Source organism: Bacillus rossius, chromosome 12, assembly GCF_032445375.1.
Source record: "Bacillus rossius redtenbacheri isolate Brsri chromosome 12, Brsri_v3, whole genome shotgun sequence".
Classification (NCBI taxonomy): Eukaryota; Metazoa; Arthropoda; class Insecta; order Phasmatodea; family Bacillidae; genus Bacillus; species Bacillus rossius.
The window spans coordinates 34081007-34100169 of NC_086339.1; the positions used below are offsets into that span (position 1 = coordinate 34081007).

A 19163-nucleotide genomic window follows, 5' to 3' on the forward strand; every position below is an offset into this window, starting at 1 on the left:
TGAGAAATTAGAAAAAAAGAGAAAGAAAAACAAAATTCATTTTTCTTAATCTCCATGAGGACAACCTTCACAACGTATTTCATAAAATTCTAAAGTGGTCACTTACCAACACTGTGTGACATGTCAAGAGGATAATGGAGGGTCTCACCTCACAAGTGGAATCGAGGAAGTCCGGGCTGGACTGCAGGTTGTTCCTGGTGGCTCGGAACTGTTCCAGGATGCTGTCGTGTGGCGAAGTGGCCTCCAGGGCCTTGGGGTACTCGTACTCCTTGCGCTCCGGAGTGTTTCCTGCGAGCATTCAACTCTGCTCAGGGCACGCCGGCACAGGGGCTCAACACTTCTCTACGATGCCTTCCCGCCAAACCTACCAACTTAAATATTTCGAGGATTGAAACATATTACTACTAACTACATTTACATTGCTTCAGCAAGGAATGTAAATACATTACATACTGTTAACAACTTGCAAGCACAATTAATACAAATAACCAAGTCATATCGTAAATGTATACCAATATTTAATCACTTTTCATTTTTTATTACAAGAAAATAACTATTTTTTTTAACAGATAATTTAAGGAAATGGTGTGAGCACAGAATTCATATAAAATTTGGTTTTGCATGCTTTAAAATGCTGGCTTACCCATGATTATGGCTAACCATTATTGGATAATTATCTGCATGAAAGGCTAAGCTGTTTTAAAAAAAGACACATTGCTTCATTTAGCTGCTTAAGAAGATTACAATAAAGCCCTGTTGTTAAGACCACATTTATTACAACCCCTTCAAGAAGATGAAGTAGTAGTAGTAGTAGTAGTAGTAGTAGTAGTAGTAGTAGTAGTAGTAGTAGTAGGAGGAGGAGGAGGAGGAGGAGGAGGAGGAGGAGAAGCAGAAGAAGAAAAAGGCATATGCGAACATTAAAATTTTCAAACATGAAATTACTCATATTCGACCTTGAATACCAACAATTAGAAATAAAAAAATATTTGTTGAACGTAACATTTATTTTAGGAACTTTAAAAAAAAATGTTTTGCAAGTGTTCATTAAATGTACATTACACAGAATTTTTGAGCAAGATTGAAGGTCTGGAGTGCAACACGGTAGTAAACATGACCTTGTCAAAGATCACAGAACAGTTTTTTCAAGTGTCACTAAAGTATGAAAGTTATAATGGAAAAATATTGTAATTACAATAATAAATCATTTAAGGCATTCCCCACACAATATAGTCAAATATTTCGGTCTTGCTATTTTCTCTGAAAGATATACATAATTTTTTTCCTTTTAAGATTTTTCCCAAAACCTCAGTTTCCTGTACGAACAGATATTTTTATTTAAGTTGAAATCCATTGTTTGTTAGAATATTACAATTTACTTATTCAATTAACAGCAATAAAATTTTTTAATATGTAAATACTCTTTAAAACACATTTTCAAACGTAATAATATTTATCTGTTCCATCACTGCTGTGTAGAATTTATGAAAATTAAAATGCAGCCAAGCGCTAGTTGGCATCATATATGTTTGGTTATGTTAAAGTCTGTATAGAATGCATGCATGCAGCCCGACATCAATAACTCACAGATAGCTACAACGCACGCACTCTGTCTTGTGCCAAGTAAAGTACATTTGATAGCCCGCCTCTCACTCTTTTGTGGTTAGTGTGTCTCCTAGGATGAAAGTTATCGGTACACTACATTGTTCCACCTCACATTTTATTGACGGTTTTTTGTTATTAACATGATAAAAACTATGTTTTTTTAATGACTAATTAATTTTAATTGTTGGGAATGCTTTTGTACACTCCTTTTTAATAAAACATGGTGGCCACTCACAGCCACTAAAAATATTCCCTGATTTTTCCCTGATTTCCCTGATTAAAAATTCAAAATTTCCCTGATATTTACAATTACAAAAAAACATACTTTTGATGAAAAAATATAATATTATAGAAAGAGATCACTCATATTTTAGCACCCTGCTGTATTTTCTTCATTATATACATACGGATGTTCGTTAAATAACAAATACATTTTAAATATGTCACTTTACATTATAGCGTCCCGTTCAATGACCTGCAGTCTGTGTTTTGTTTTATGTAATGGGGTATTTCAGTGTCGAGCGCTCAATAATTTTTTCACGCAACTTTTGATAACTGTTCTTTAATTCATTTTTGAAGTGTAACATTTCTAGTTGTGAAATATTCTTAGTCTTAGTACTCTCAACAAGGGATAACAGTACAGTGCAAATTTTACCTTGTGTTTGATTTAAAAATGAAACAACTAATGGATAAATCTTCACTGCATTACAATCAGTACTCCCATCTATAGCTAAAGCAAATGGTCCACTTACTAAAGATTCAACAGTTTCAATTTAGTTTCACCAGCTATATACTCCACTAAGGAAGATGTTTTTGCTCTCGCACAGCTGTATTTATGTGCAATTTTTGAGTCCGGAAACATAACTCTATACAAATTACCCGAATGATCGGCTACTGCTATCGGTAAATTGTGTTCTACCAAAAAACTTGTAAACAATAACTCTGCGTTTGTTACTTTCGTTTCTTCAGATGTAGCGAAAAACGACGATATCGATTTATTGCTCGTCACGGCTTTAAAATGTTCTGCATGTTTCTTTGATTCAATATGCCGTCCTCAGTCATCCCTTCCACCATGCGCAATCGAAAAGTCACACGTGCATACATTACAAAAAGCGCGGCGTTCCTAAACATTTGAAGATGACAAGCATGGCCATTCTTTTATATAATTTGGTCGAAAGTTCTGAAGAATAACGTTCTTTTTTTTTTTGCCCCAGATACACATTGTTCTGTCACACGCTTCATTTCTACAACCGGCACTGAAGAACACAACACTATCGAACAACATAAACAGGTTTCACGTCTGTACACACGACAAAAACACTTTGATGAAAAAAATGGCTTTCAATAAAGTAAATAACACAAGACAGGTTAGCCAAAGTACCGTACAAAAATTATCGTGATGTAAGTAGCTAACAAACGAAAAGACCGAGAATATGTACTAGTTGTATCGTACAACGGACGTAATACCGTACCATTTCTATTACAAAACACAACAATTAATCTACTTATTTCGACAGTACATGCGCACATTTATCAGTTCCGTTATCTGCGCAACCACGTGATGTATTCGAACTGCGTTCACGAAACACGCACACCAGAAACGGAATTTTTTTCAGTTACCCAGCAGCACAAAGCCTCGTTTCCGTAATAAACCAGCGATGTTCCGTAATTCCGTAATATTGTGTTAAATCCGTAATAATTACGGAAAATCCGTAATGGTTGGCAGCTCTGCGGAAATATACATGACACAAAAAATTCCCGGTTATTAAAAAAATTCCCTGACATTTCCCTGATAATTCCCGGTCAACGTGATTTCCCTGATAAATCCCGGTTTTCCCGGTTTTCCCGGTGAGTGGCCACCCTGTAAAACTAATTTCCATACAACAGTTTCGTAATGAAAAAATTAACTTCAATAAAAATGCTTTTCTCGCATGAAAATCACACCCCTAATACTCAAACTTAATTTTAGCATAACACTTTATTACCAAAAAAAGCTTTGTTAACGTGTATATAAACTTCGAACTAATATCTTAAATATTACTTCCCACTGTCTCAACCTTCTCATATGTTAATTTTGATGACAACAATAACAACAACAACAACAACAACAAAAACCCTGATTAAAAAATGTGTATGTTACCTATGGTCTGTTTCACGTAAAACTTTAAAGAAAAAAGCTTCATAAAAAATGTGTTCTTCTCAGAGTTTCAAAACATTGACTTGTTTGTGGCTAAAATAAACATGAATGAAAGAAATCACTATTTCATTATTTACACAGGAAGCCTTTGATTATGCCACCGTAACACAAAAGAAAGTGCCAACCCACAATAGTAAACAAGGGGCGATCCTCACCGGAGGGCTGGTATTCGACGTGGTCCTCGGCTATGCTGGAGACCTGCGCGGCGGCCCACTGCAGGCCGGCGGTGGCGCGGGCGGGCCAGGCAGCCAGCGGCACGGCGCTGCACTCCACCTGCTGCAGCAGGCCGAGGGAGCCCGCGCGGGTCTGCTCCTGCAGCTGCTCCACCTGCGCCGCGACGCTCCGCGCCAGGGCTGCCGTGGCCTCGCAGGCCCGGCCGGACACGCCCTCTGCCTCCCTCAGGTCGGCGCTCAGCGCTGCGCTCACGGCGCCCACGCTAGTACGCGTCTGCTTGGCACGGCGCGCCCACGCTGCTGTGCCGGCCCCCGCCAGCCCTGCCGCGTGGCCATGCGCCACAGCCTGGCCCGCGCTCACCTCCTCCGTGACCGCCCTCGCCTGCGCACACCACACCATCACCTCCATCACCTCCGCCGACTGCTGCCGGCAACGATAACACACCAATGCCTGAACACATTTGACAAACCGTCTTCAAGATGTTCACTTTTTTAAAATAACTAACTCAGAATTATATATAATAATTTAACATTTGAAAAGCTGCATGCACCATCATGATTGCACGTAAATCTGAGCATCATAAACCTAACTCCCAAGAATTTCGCAACACTGTTTTTTTTACTAAGGATGGGCGTGTTGATCCTTCAGTGCTTTTGATTCCATAGATCCTGCCTGGAATCAGAACCGTCAATCAGCCAAGCTGTGAGGAGGAATCGTACCATATAAGGAATCATATATACAGTAGAACCCCTGTCATACACTTTTCAACGGAGGGCACAAAAATGGTGTATGATGCGGGAAAGTGTATGAAAAGGGAATGGCAATAATAAAAAATTTTTAAGTCTAGCATACCAGCACAATGTCAGATTAAACTTAAATACATAATGTGTAAATAATTGCATTATATTAATGAAAGATATGAATTCATCATTATATATACATGTAATAAAACCACCAGAAATGTAAAATACAGTCCATAATCAAGTAAAGCAGTCCTTTCTTGGAGGGGGAAAGATCACCAAGCCTAAATTAGAAATAACAAAAATTAGGCTATTGTAAAAAGAAAATAAGAAAATTTTGCTTGTTTGTTTCATTTTACAAACAACTTTATGCAACAGAACAAATTTCAATAAAATTTTAACTTGAGAAACGTAATAATAAACAGTCCGATCGTAAGAAAACAATAACAAACGGGTATATTCAGTTCAAAGATTAATGAATACACAAAATATGTATGAGATCCGTGCCTTGGTAAAGCGCGTGCACCATTTTCATAATCATTGCTAGTTTGCGCCACTAGTCTCGCTTGGTGCTGGCCATAGATGCTAGTAGCGAGGTGCACAGTCTTCCTGATAATATCCATATCTATGGTGCGATAAAGTTATTTTCTTACGTTTGCAAAGGTAAACAATGAAAGTTTTTCAAAATAAAAGCATTAAAACATATTTTGTCAGGAGGAATATAACAAAAAAATTTGTGAATTTTAGGACTTTTCCGCCTTGTAAAAACGTATGAAACGGGAAATTATTGATTTTATAAGTGTATGTTCCGGGAAAGTAAACCATTGTAAATATAGTACTTTCGGCGGGACCAAAATTAATCGGCGTATGACACGGGAAAATGTATGAAACGGGAACGTATCATCGAGGTTCTACTGTATTTAGAAGTGTGGTGACCGTTTGAATGTATGGTAGATTCACATAAACCAAGTGATTATTGCTACAATTGCCACATTTTCCAGCCAGTAGGCTGACAATGTTTCCGCAACTCTCTTAGGACTTGGGGGAGCGTTCAAGTATTACGTAACGAATTTGGTGGGAAAGGGGGGTGGTGGTGGGGGGGGTGTGTGTTTGAACTACGCGTTACGTCACATTGTTTTTGTTTTTAACCCTTTAACGCATTTTTCAAAACTTTTTTTTCTCAAAATTTCAAATGGCATGATAGCTTAATTTTTTTTACCTTCACAAAATTACTTCTGCTTGCTTTACAGGATTAGTGAATAATGTTTTTTTTTAACTCCAAACGTAAAGCTATATATACAGTATTCACTCGCGTAATGTCCGCCCTCGCATAATGTCCGCACCCTTTATTTATATATCCTTAAAAGAAAAAATTAAAAATTCGCATAATGTCCGCACCAGTCGTCTACGGCGGGCAAGACAACTTTGGCCACCCCTAAAGGACGCAGTATGAATGGAAAGTTGACGGCTCTGTAAACAAAGCCGTGACCTTGAGCTGTCCTTTCTCTCCTGTTCTGAAAGGGTGGGGAAATTCGTTGAACTGAACAAAGCACGGTCAAAGGCCCCGCCCGCGTATAAGCCCCCCCTTGTTTTGTAAACATTTTTGAATAAAATTTAAAAACGTGTTTTTCTGGGTTTATCTGAGGGTAGGGCAGCTTGGCATGCATCAAACAACAAGCCATGTATTGTGAGCGGTGGGAGGTGATTTTGTAAGTGTCCGTTCTCAGTAGGACCGTCGTGAGGCATGCCAGACGTAAGCAGTTAGTCCTACCTCAAACGACATAAAGATAAAGAAAGCTGGACTCGCGCACTGCCGCTGTGTTGATGTGGAGTGTTGTCGGTGATGAAGAGGGGAAGTGAAGGAGGAAGGGAAGTGGGTCAAGGATTCTAACACTCCTTCGTCTGGTTGGCTGGCTAGCTGGCAGGAGGGAGGTTAAGCCACGCCTCTGCCTCTCTCCCTCCTTGTCATAGCACTGCCTCTCCCCCCTGCGGAGTCGTTGCCTCTCTCTTCCTCTTGCCGCGTTGCTGCCTCCCCCGCCATCCTCATTAGAACAAAGACGCACGACTTGAATAGAACACAAAATTTTGTATTTTTGTATTTTTCCTCGCATAATGTCCGCACCCCATTTTTTAGGCAAAAAATGTGGTCAAATTACTGCGGACATTACGCGAGCGATTACGGTATATATTTATTTATCAACAGCTGTGATAGTTTTTCTCGTCACTCCAGTAAAGTAGTTAAAACAAAAAAATACCGCTATTCGGATGGCTTCGTTATACTTCGGTTGTCAACGTAGACTCCTATCGCCATATTAGAAATTAGTGGTGCACCGATGCGGATACCGATGAATCGTAATCAGCGATTATTGGTACTTTCCGATTAATCGTAATCGACGATTATCTTAACAATTACTTTGCTGATTATCTACGTCCCGGCGTAATTAAGTAGGTTTTTACCGTGTAATATTTTGTTACTCATTTTCGGATGAAATACGGTAATATTTGCTTATATTACAAAATTCATCTAACTCCGTCATATGATAACAGATATTTCATTAAGTTTAATAAATCTCATTGTCTCGAACAATAAAAAATACATTTTTCCTACACGTTTAGTTACGTTTCGTCTTTTGTTCTAATTTTTGTTTAGTGGCCTTGTACATTACCTATAGCCAGAGAGGTAAAATAGATGGCACGCAATCAAAATACCACAAGCAGTTGCAGTGGATTCTATGACAATCGATCTTTTCGAGTCGTAGTAGCGGTTAAAAATCGTGGTCCCGATACCTTCTACAGTTTATCACTGCGTTTTACAAACTCGTTATGGGCATCTTTGGTAACATTATCCGTTGTGTTATTTATATGTGACGTGAAAAGTGAAAACGTATTTATAATTTGAATTATTCAGTCAACATAATAAAAATCACATGTGCTAGAATTGGTTTTGAGTAATTTTTTTTATAATTATAGTGAGATGGCGAGTACGGAGAAAAAAAGTGAAGTGTGGAAACATTTTTCTATAAACTCAAGTGAAAAAAATAAAGCAACATGTTTACATTGTTAAACGGTAATTTCTCGATGCAACCTTATGTGATAGTCGATAATAATGCTAGTTTTGCGCAACAAAAGCTTACCCATTGTAAATTACAATTATTAGACTGTAGTTCAAGTTGTTTACAATAACAAATATAAATATAAGTTAAGTTAATTTCACTTTGCAATGACTTAATAGTGTATTTTATATACTTTTATTATAACTGTATTCTCAATTTTACCTAATCTTGTTATTAAATTCACATGGGAATACAATTTTTGTGTGCATTATTACACTCAAAGAAATTTGTTCATTATAATCGGTAACTGAATCAGTATCTGCCGATTATTGCTCTCATAATCGGTAAAGTCATATCGGTGCACCACTATTAGAAATTATATAGGTATTAATATTCAAAATACACTGTTTTCTATGTGTGAGATTTTCTCTCATCACAACAATAATTTTGTGGTCCGAAAGACGATTGGTCAGAGAGTTAATAAAAAAACTAGTGAATTAAAATCTCCCAAGTTGGCAGCCCTTTTCGTTTATTTTTTACGGGGGATTCCCGATTGAATAGTTCACATTTTGTTCTCCCAAGATGGCAACCCTTTTCGTTTGTGCTCCAAGCACTCGACCGACTGTATGAAAATTGACAACTACGATGTTTCGGCGGAATATAGAAACCCTGAAGATAGTTTACAGGATCCAGCAGAACCTAGTATGGCGTGGTATAGCGCTCACGTCCGTGAATCGCAATATTTCTTGCAAGTTATTAAATGCGCGGATGAATCCTGCTGTTCCCGCTTGAGGAGTGCATTAAAATCTGTCTTTCCAGAAACTTTCCTGCCGCCAACCTGCCCAATCCTTCAAACCGCAAACAAGCTCGTGGTACCTAGTCAGATAGACAAAGGATAATGTAAAATTTCGCCACTTCTTGTGAGGTTGTCTGTTGATCTGTCGCCTCCTCTAGAAGGGTTTAGCAGATGCCTTACGATTTCTTTTGCCCATCAGTACAATCCGACCTAAAGAATCGAGTATGTTCAACCTGTGGGATTTATTTTACATCCCACAAGAGTGTGCAAATGCACAATCGTTTCATGCATGGCAAGACTGCCCAAGACCTTCGTGAAAGTCGAGCATGGCCACAGCGACTTGCTGCAAGAAGGGCAAATGAGCTTCTCTGCATTGTGCGTCGCTGTGAAACATCGTCTGAGGATGCCGATTGGCTCGACGAAGACGAAGTTGATGCAAGCGGGTTAATAATTCCGGAACCCTCTTCGTCTGCTCTCCGGATGCCAGTAATGAAAGAATCTGAGTGGCTGGCAAACCCACAGACAGAGGAGCAGTAAAGCTCCAAATGAATTTTTTTTTTTACAATCTACTTATTTTAATTATGGCTAATTTTATTTTAAATGTTTTTCGTTTTCGTTCGATCGTATTCTTAAATAAGATTATATTTTGACAAATATACTTTATTTCAGTTAGTTTTATGTTTGTAATTGCATTGCCAAAGGTAAAAATAATTATTAGAAATAAAATTTGTTATTTGATTTTAATAGCTTTATTAGTAAAACGCTAAAATTGAAGAATGCATGAGAAGAACAATGGCGGATAAAGCAAAACGTGTGTGAGGACAGGGCCAAGTCAGGAAAACGACGTAATTAAACGAATGATTGCTAAATGTATGATTGAGTAGTAAAAATTTATTAGGACAAAAAAACATTAGAAAGCTCTTGCTTTTAAAAACAAGACATTTCAAATGTTAATAAATAACATTAACGCGATTAAAACAATATTTTAGTGACTATTCCAGTACGCTACGCCACATAATTGTGACTTTCAGGTAAAAATGGTCACTTGGGGTTACGTAACGTTTTACTATGGAGGAGGGGGGGGGGGGGAAATGTTACAGAAAAACGTTACGACACGTTACATGGGGGGGGGAGAGGGGGAGGGGGGGGGGGGGGGGGTCGTCAAAAATATCAAAAAATTGCGTTACGTAATACTTGAATGCTCCCTTGCGCAAAAGATGTGGTAAATTATATGAAGTTAAGATCACAACCGAAACCACCTACAATTTGTAACTCTGTACTAACCAAAATTAGATTTTTGTCCCTTCTGGGAAAATATTATAACCTCATTTCAATACAATAACTTTATTTAATAAATACAATATTAATGTAACTTTTCTTTCTAATGTAAACAATAAATTCACATCAAACGTTGACGAGAAATGACACCATGTTGAAGTAAATAATTTTAAAGCAGGATGACCTATCGTGTTGTTCATATACATTTTAGCTTTATTTTTAAAAAATATTTCTTATACTAAAGCTAATTTCTTATTATATTTTTGATACTATTACGTAATTATTTTCAGCATAAAAGAAGTTAGTTTAAATTGGAATAACGTGTATCATACATAATCTCATTAAATTAAATGCCTAAGATTTACTATTTTTGCATATCATGTTGGTGCCCATGCGTAAAGATTTTTTTGCGCAAAATACACTTACAGAAACAATAAACAAAGCTCACCATCCTAACAAATTAATTACCAAAAAAATTACAAAAGAGGGTAAAATTATAAAATACCTGCCCTTGAAATTTTTTTGATGATTAGTATTCATACAAATATTTTACGCCCAGGAGGCCCAAGTCGCTCGCCTGCGACAGTACTGCAGCCTGCTCCCTCTCCCGCTTCACTTAACCTTACTTCAAAACACTGAACGGTAACGTGAATAGAGGAACCCCCACGAACCTGCTGGAGCGCGCCCCGCAGGTCGGCCAGTAGCTGCCGGTTGCAAGCCTTCATGTCCGTCCAGAGGCGACCGTCGGACTCCCGCTGGAGGTCCAGGTGGTCTGAGAGGCACCGGTCGGCATCCGCGCAGCCCTGGGCCTCGCGCCGACGCTCAGCCGAGGCCTGCGCGAGGACGCGGTGGTACTCCTGCCCCCGCGCTGCGCAGCCGTGCAGGGCCGCCCTCATCTCGCCCGTCCGTGCCAGCAGCTCCTGAGGTGGTCACATGGCACGTTGCCTCCGCACACGCCCGCCAGTCCCACTCGCGTCCTTTACAAAGGTAACTAGGCAAACACCAGTTTCCTTTGTCACCTACTGAAATACAACACTATCTTATTTCTTTTGGAGTCTAAGACCATAAGCAGCCATCATGGTGCAGAAGAAACACCCAAAGTCATTCTTGAAAAACAGAACACTAATCAAAACAGCTGTAATCAAGACATTTTCCATATGTTGTTTTTCAACAACGGATGTGTGCTCGTAAACTACCATTTTAATAAAGGCACCACTCGAGTTATAACGAATTTACAGTGTTAATTTTATGTCTTAATACCTCTAGAGAACATTTAAAAAAAGTCTGAATTGTATATTTAAAGAATAAACATTTTAAAATAAATTACAATGTAAAAACATCATGGGTTGCATTGTTTATGTAACAGGCCTTGGAGTGGCCAAAAATTTTCTTATTAGGCAGGTAACAATATTAGAGTTACAAAATAATTTATTAATATAAAAAAAAAGAGTTCAATTCTATTAAGATAAAGGAAGCATAAAGTTAACATTTTCTATTAACAAGGAAGGTTAATATTTGTCCTGTAAAATTAATTCCCGACTCTAGTGTTTACTAAATGCATGTCTGCCATTAATCACTAACCACCTGACTTGCTAATAATTGCCCCGAAATCTTTAGCACTGCTGCTAACTTGCAGGTTGCTTTACATTTAGGCAAGGGAGATATTTCTGAGTAATATAAACCACTGCTGTTTTTAAGTTAATGGGGCTTGAGAACACAGGCAATGAACAAAGGAAATAGAGCTGAGCTGAGCTGATCAGGGAACTTGTCGATTATAGAGATATTGATCATTGTTTCAAAAAAAAGTAAAACACAATGGAGTGTGTTGGTTTCTTGCCTTCATAGTATCTTTAAAAAATAACGAGCCATGCAAATCATAGTTTGAACATATCAATTTGGTAATAGGTATTAAAAAATATAATCAACACAATATCAAATTCGAGAAAGTTAAAAGTTTAAAATCAACTTTTTAAGTCAATACATGGTTTGTCACTACTGACAAACATACAAACACAACTGTGAATATTTCCTTAAATCAAAATATTAAAAGTAATAAAATTTTCATACAAACTTAATGAAATAAGAAAAAAACTATAGAATTATAAAAATTTAAATATCAGCAGCTTATTGTAATTTTTTTTTTACAGCGATGCATGGAATAATGATAAGTTAATTTTGTATATTACAGTTTACTTATTTAATTAACAGAATTGTCTGCCAGTGGACAGCAGCATGTCTGCCTCCAGCAAGCCTCCTGCAACAGGACACACCGTGTTGGTCGAATGAATATTAGATTTCCACTTTAAAATATATTGTTTTATATGGAAAGCTACCTACACAAAGCGCTCGGAATCTAATGGCTGGGACCAAAAATATTGTACAATGTTTATGCCAGAATTCTTTCTCTCCAAACTTTGATGCCCTAAAATAACGGTGCGATAATCACGGGATTAAACACGGTAGTTTTACTTAATACGCACTTTACAAGTTAGTACCTATACCAGGATAAACTGTTGTTTACAAACAAAGTTGCTTTGAAACTTAAGTTTAAGAGTAATGTACATCTTCAATACAACTTCGAAATTATGAAGCTTTGAAAACCACATATACCACTGTATTTCTAAAAAGGATTATCCGAGTTTAAGATGTGCCTCACTTTTAACAGAGATAAAACTGAGATGGCTTGAAAGGGACATGTACCCATAAATGTAAACTGCAGGATAAATCAAAATAAATGACATACAATGAATATCGATACAAACTTCAACACTTACAGCTTTGGACTGACGTTGGCGTTCATTCAGGTCGTGAATCAACACCCACATCCTCTGTTTCTCCAAATGCCTCTTCTCGAACTCCTCCAGAAACTCCTTTTGCAAACGCAGGGCAGACTCGTTTTGACTGTTCCAGGATTCAGCCATCCACGTGGTTTCCTTCTGGTTCTGAGACATACAGGCAAACATCACTCTTAATTAGGGGTGCGCAACACTTAGCACATTAACTGCAGAGCGTCGTAAATGTGAACCACGGAATTGTGTCTAATTGTACCATGCGTCATGTCTGCAATGATCGTGCACAATTGCATTTGTTGACTCATCAAATTCGCAAGGTAGAATCCCGCCGATGCGACCCCCCTCTGATGCGTCCATTCCGTTTATACGACCGTTTTTTGAGAAACCGTGAAAAATTTGAGTAGAATCGGCTGAAAAACAAATCTGTTACACTTTGTTGGGCGCTATGTGTTCATGTTTATCGTGGCGAGCGCTGTACTGTAAGCAGGCAGGCATACAAAAGACGGCTAAAAATAGATACCACCCCTCTAGACTGTCCACGGTAAACTGCGCGCATCACCTGATAGCATCTACGCGCGCGTCTATTGCCGTCCCGGTCCCGTGCCTTTGTCTTGCGACTGGTTAGTGTGATGTGATCTTGCCAGCTGCATCTCAGGTGTCACTGGCCACACAAAGCTGTGTTCACTGTGTTAACGACGTCGCCAGGTGTTTGGTTCTCGGCTATTTTTCTATATCATCACTGACTTCACACATACGCAGATAAACAAAAAAAATTGTGTGGAATTATGCTATACACCTCGGACTCGCATATCCCGAACAATGGGTTCTGATAAATACTCGCGCTAAGTTAACTCGCGTCACGCGAGTTCGGCTATGCTAGCCGGCTGGTGGTTATTTTCGTTCAAAACTTGTGTGGATCAGGTAGAAAACATTCGGCTATAAACGAAAGATATAAGAACAATGCTATCCTGAAATGCTGTGACATGTTTTTGGAGTAGATAATAACAACGACGGACCGACAGGATGCGCTCCCGCTCTTGCCGTCAGCGATGTTTATTTTGACAGCTCAAGCAATTATCTTTTCCACGTCCCTTCACAGCGTAAATAATAATAAAAAAAATAAATAAAAATAATAATAAAAAAAACTGAATGCAGATGGAAAAGTAACTATGCAGGCAGTAAAATAAATATATTTACGGCCCTGCTAAATTTTTATATTCAATAAAATTCGAGGTATTAGTGATTTTTCAGCAGAAACTGCTGTGTGACTAATAAACAAATTGTATCATAATAACTTATAAAGTATTTATTAACGGCGAAGGACAGTCATATAAGCCTATTAAAATATTTATTTTACCGAGAACGGACTATACAACCTGGCTTTTGTCGCACGCGGTGTGGGAGGGGAGGAGGTTGCTGACAGTTTCTCACGCAGAAGGTTGAAATAAGGGAGGGAATGTGTTGAAATGTTAGTCGGAAAAGGGGGATGGGGGTTTTTACATGGTTTGTGGCTCTGGGAGGGATGAGCCTTGAAGAATTACCAGGGGATGGAGAGGTAAGCGTCACGTCACGTATGACGTCAAGCCGCCGCTACCGTCAGCTACCGTCAGCCTGGCCGGACGAGTTTCTTACGCTCTCGCAGAAGCTACCTACCACAGCGGCCTTTTCGTGCGGGCGGGTAAGATAACATGTCAGCTGAGACGGCTTTTCGTGCGATAGTGGACGCGCCGAGCTCGGCTAGACACTGCCCGAGCGGCATTCACGTGTATGTATCCGACGATGCGGTGACACCCCTAATTCTCTATTGCGACCATTCCGTTTATAAGTCCGTTTTTCCGGAAACCGTGAGGGGTCGCATCAGCGGGATTCTACTGTATCAATCTACGGTGCTGCGGCAATAGCTGATTTTTGAACCTATAAATTCCAGCAATCTTCGTTTCAATTACTGGTTAGCAATGGAAACAAACACATTTTGAAATTGAGTTATTTTTGTCAGTTTCACTACGACGGCGTCAGATTGCAGTGATAACACTTCTTCAGATCGAAACAAAAAACACACCAAAATTCAAATTGTCAATTGATTTGTTTGCAAACAAATTTTGCTCCACACACACACTTGAGGGCATGATTCCCTGGAGGTTGAGTTTTCATGCGAAACAAACCCGACAAGAATAGCATAAAACTCATTTTGTGCGAGGGACAATTATTACAATAATGTAGGTCTAAGTCAAAAGCTCTTGGGTGTCAACACACACACATACGGAACACTTAGTCGGAACCGTGGTGCACCCAAAGATCGTGTAGCTATGCCAACAATTTGAAAAAGGGAGAAGTTGTGAACTTATCTCAACCATGCACACAGTTGCTATTGTTGATGTCAACCCAAGAAAACACAAAGCTGGCTCTTCTAGTGATGTATAGTGTAGGAAACTAGAGATTGTAGTAAGTTTTTTCAAAGTAGAGGTTGTTTGGTTAAAATATTATCTATTTCGTTTTAGATGTTTGGCATTAGAAAATAAGAAAATGAACTAAACATAAAAAAAAATTGGTTGTCTGCAAAGTCGGTTTACGGACGATAGTTTAACGTGACAACATCATAAAACTTTGATGAAATGATTGCATACTTTTATGAATAAAATTAAATAATTTTTATTCAATTATCACTATTTTGTATGGATACCAAGATGGAGTGAAATGAAATCTACAATTTAATTGATAAATTTACTTTTATTTGCACTCATTAATTCAAATATGTTTATTACTTTGACGATGATAGGAAAAGTAGGAAACGAATGGGAGTGTTTCAAGTTTAATGTGCCTCGAAAAAGTCAAATCTATGGTTGTTCCAATCGAGTGGAAGAGAGATAGATGCGGCGCTATCGTACAATGAGCGTTATGGGACACACCGTAATGGGACAATGTGCATCACTTTCGTGCGTGCAGCCGGCGTTCGATTTATTAGACGTTGTCACGTCAATAAGTTACAAAAATACTAATAATAAAATTGCTTCATTGGAACACAACAACAGTGATCACAAAAAATTTGTCGAGCCACATACATTAAGTATCACACGGGCAGTGTCAGGCACAGCACACTACCTTGGACTGGAGGAGCGCGAGCGCGTCGAGCCCAGACACGCTGCAGGACTGCAGCCGTGCGCAGACATGCTGCACTAAGGGCAGCACAACGTGCTGGTAGTCTCGCAGCACGGCGTCGAGATCCGCCGTGTCCAGCACCGTCTTCTCCGCCCTCTCCACCAGTGTGTTGGCATCGGTGGCCTGATGAGACAACACGAATGAACTTGAAGCACCACAACACTGCCAGACACGCAACTAGTCAAAATATTTTCTTCTCATGCTCAATTCAATATATTTCTGCCCTCACTTTAACAAAATGGTATTTTATTTCTACAGAAAACTCTCCTGGTCAAGGGGAGCAATGCTGTTGATTATTCAAATTCAAAATCACACAAACCGAGTGGATGAATTTTTAGATTTGCCTCTCCTCCAGCTGAATGCTAGCCAGCAAGTCGCATCACTCGCTGTGACTGGCTAGGCGGCTGGACAAACGAGCACAATGGTGCCGTTCAGAGTGCTTTACATGCGCTGCTGAGATATTTTAACCAAAATTTTTTTAATCACAAGTGATGTTAAACACATTAAAAACCAACACAGGAAAGTTATTTATACTCATACTTAACAACAAATTGCAATTATAATTTTTAATTACTCAAAGTTATAGATTCACATAAGAATTGAACATTTTAAAACTAAAAATCGGCATATGTGCGACCCGTACGCCGGTAAATTATTTATTTCTTTATGAGATTATTACTTGTGTTTTAGAATAAAATAAACTTGTTGATAGGTGATTCCAAAAGTACATAATATGTTTAAAGCTGAACTGTTGGGGCAAAGAAACATCACACCAATACAACACAATAGGTGAGACTGTTGTATGCACCTGATGCCACTGCCACATGTCTGCCACCATATCTCTAACATTAATTTATGCGCGCCTTATCTAGAAAGGTAATTGTTCTCAACCATCCCTTTCCAGACTTGTCGAGGCACTGTCTTGAAAGGTAACTGCTGCTGACCATCCATTTATGTAAAAGACCCCCATCTGTCTATACATGCCTTTCTGTGGCATTGTGCAGCAGATGTGACAAAGACTGCCAGATTGTCGAAAGCACTTCCACCTCACATTCTGTTTTGATTTGTCTCTATCTTATTTGGCATCTTACAAGTTATTTGTGTTCATTAGGCACAATAAATTAGTCCGCACCTCTTCACTAGTCATTTACTTTGTGCATGCTCTAGCAGGAAACCCAGCCTCATTAATCCTCTGAAAGAGACTGCCATGCATCTCACACGTCCTTCGAGCACCCCGTGCCTCGGGCGAGCGTTCCAAGACTTGAATGCCTTGGGGTGAGGTGCCACTGAAACCCCTCGCCGCACCCCTTCCTCAAGAGTGAAACTCCAAAATAAAGGGGGAAGGTGTTCCCAAACATATTGATTTGTGTTCAAAAAAAGTAATCTACAGTAGAATATAAACATGGACTACACATTTTGTTCAGGGAATATTCTACGACCCAACCATGCCTAAAATACAGACAAATAGGGAACTGTAAAAAAACAAAAGTCATTATAGTAATTGTGGTATCTCACCATTTTTTGAACGATAGCCTGGACGTGATTGACAGCCTCGCCGTGAGAAGAGGCCATAGCTTGCAGTTTGTTGCGCATGGAGGCAGAGACCGGCATGTCTGCCTCCAGCAAGCCTCCTGCAAACAGGACACACCATGTTGGGACGGGAGAGACTGCGTGCCGGCACTGCTGCACGGTTGCGACTGCCGGATGCACTCACCCACTCTCTCTCTCACGCTCGCAGCGCTGGCCAAGAACGAGCTAACCAACTCCCCCACCTCCGCGGCCATCCGCTGCATCTCTCGGGAGAACTGCTCGCCCAGTTGCTTCATCTGGCTCTCGTTCTTGCTGCTGATGTCCCTGCAACGGCACCCACCCACTCACCACCTGCATGCCGAGCTACTGCAACCTGCAGTCAGCCAATCCCACAGACATCTCCCTGTCTCTCATCATGTTCCTTGACGAAACTTACAAATCATTGATAATATGAATTTTTTGAAACTACATGAAATCAATAGCATCAACTATGGATCCAAATCTCTTCCTTGGCAGCCTAGTAAATGGAGGGGGGAAAAGCTGAATTTGGTGTGTTGTTAGAGCACAATCAGAGAGTTTACTCTCCCAGTGGGAAGAGCGTTATAGCACAAGGACTGACACGGGAAGGGGGGGGGGGGGGGGGGGGGGGGAGCGGAGCAATGATCAGGGGTTGCTAAACATAGTTCTCAGTAGTGGTGCACCGATGCGGATACCGATGAATCGTAATCGGCGATTATGGGTACTTACTGATTAATCGTAATCGGCGATTATCTTAACGATTACTCTAACGATTATCTACGTCCCGGCGTAATTAAGTAGGTTTTTACCGTGTAATATTTCGTTACACATTTTAGGACGAAATACGGTAATATTTGTATATATTACAAAATTCATCTAACTCCGTCATATCAAGATTACAGATATTTCGTTAAGTTTAATTAATCTCATTGCCTCCAACAATAAAAAATCCATTTTTCCTACACGTTTATTTACGTTTCGTCCTTTGTTCTGTCTTTTGTTTAGTGGCCTTGTACATTACCTATAGCCAGAGACGTAAAATAGATGGCACGCAATCAAAATACCACAAGCAGTTGCAGTGTATTCTATGACAATCGATCTTTTCGAGTCGTAGTAGCGGTTCAAAATCGTGGTCCAGATACTTTTCAGAGTTTATCACTGCGTTTTACAAACTCGTTATGGGCGTCTTTGGTAACATTATCCGTTGTTGTGTTATTTGTATGTGACGTGAAAAGTGAAAAAGTACAGTACAACCCTGTTATAACATTCTCCAAGGGACCAACATAAAAAAATGTTATAAGCAGGAAATCATCTTCACTTTGTAAAAATTACGCGTGGATTGATTAAATTAAAAAGTTTAGGTAAAACAACACAAAATACAGGAGTATTACACTAAGTACAGCAATAGAGTGGAAAATTGGTTAATTTTATTTATAGGTAATACCTAATACCTAATAATATGCTAAAGAAAAAAAAATGTTTTGTACGATACAGTTCAGAGTCGAAACAGAAATATTCAACTCTTTTGCAATCACAACACGCGTTTTGTTGGGGTTCCTGTCCACTTGGTTAATAAACTGAATTTTTTCAGCTACAGAATATATTTTCGCTTATATTTATCGGCCATCATAACCGTACAAAAACCTGAATAAAATTTCAATACGGCGTATTTTAATTAAATACGACCGTGACTACAATAAGTAAAAAAAAAATTAACGGTAAAGGTTAACCACAAACAAAAGCCGTGAATATATCCATAGAACAGTTAACCATTTCAAGGTGTTAAACCTTTGAAACAAAAACCAGCACCATAGACTACAGTAGCAC

General features: G+C 39.2%; 1 protein-coding gene across 1 annotated transcript in view; it reads right to left on the minus strand.

Annotated features, from left to right (window-relative positions):
• The window catches only part of LOC134537327 (kinesin-like protein Klp61F), a 105221-nt gene that overhangs the window by 35806 nt on the left and 50252 nt on the right, over nt 1–19163 (minus strand). Inside the window, exons 19-25 of the mRNA XM_063377644.1 lie at nt 17503–17642; nt 17304–17419; nt 15732–15911; nt 12615–12782; nt 10512–10760; nt 3955–4354; nt 149–288 (exon numbers count right to left, since the gene is read on the minus strand). Of these exons, the coding sequence (XP_063233714.1) occupies nt 149–288; nt 3955–4354; nt 10512–10760; nt 12615–12782; nt 15732–15911; nt 17304–17419; nt 17503–17642 (1393 nt within the window). The remainder of the gene's footprint in view (nt 1–148; nt 289–3954; nt 4355–10511; nt 10761–12614; nt 12783–15731; nt 15912–17303; nt 17420–17502; nt 17643–19163) is intronic.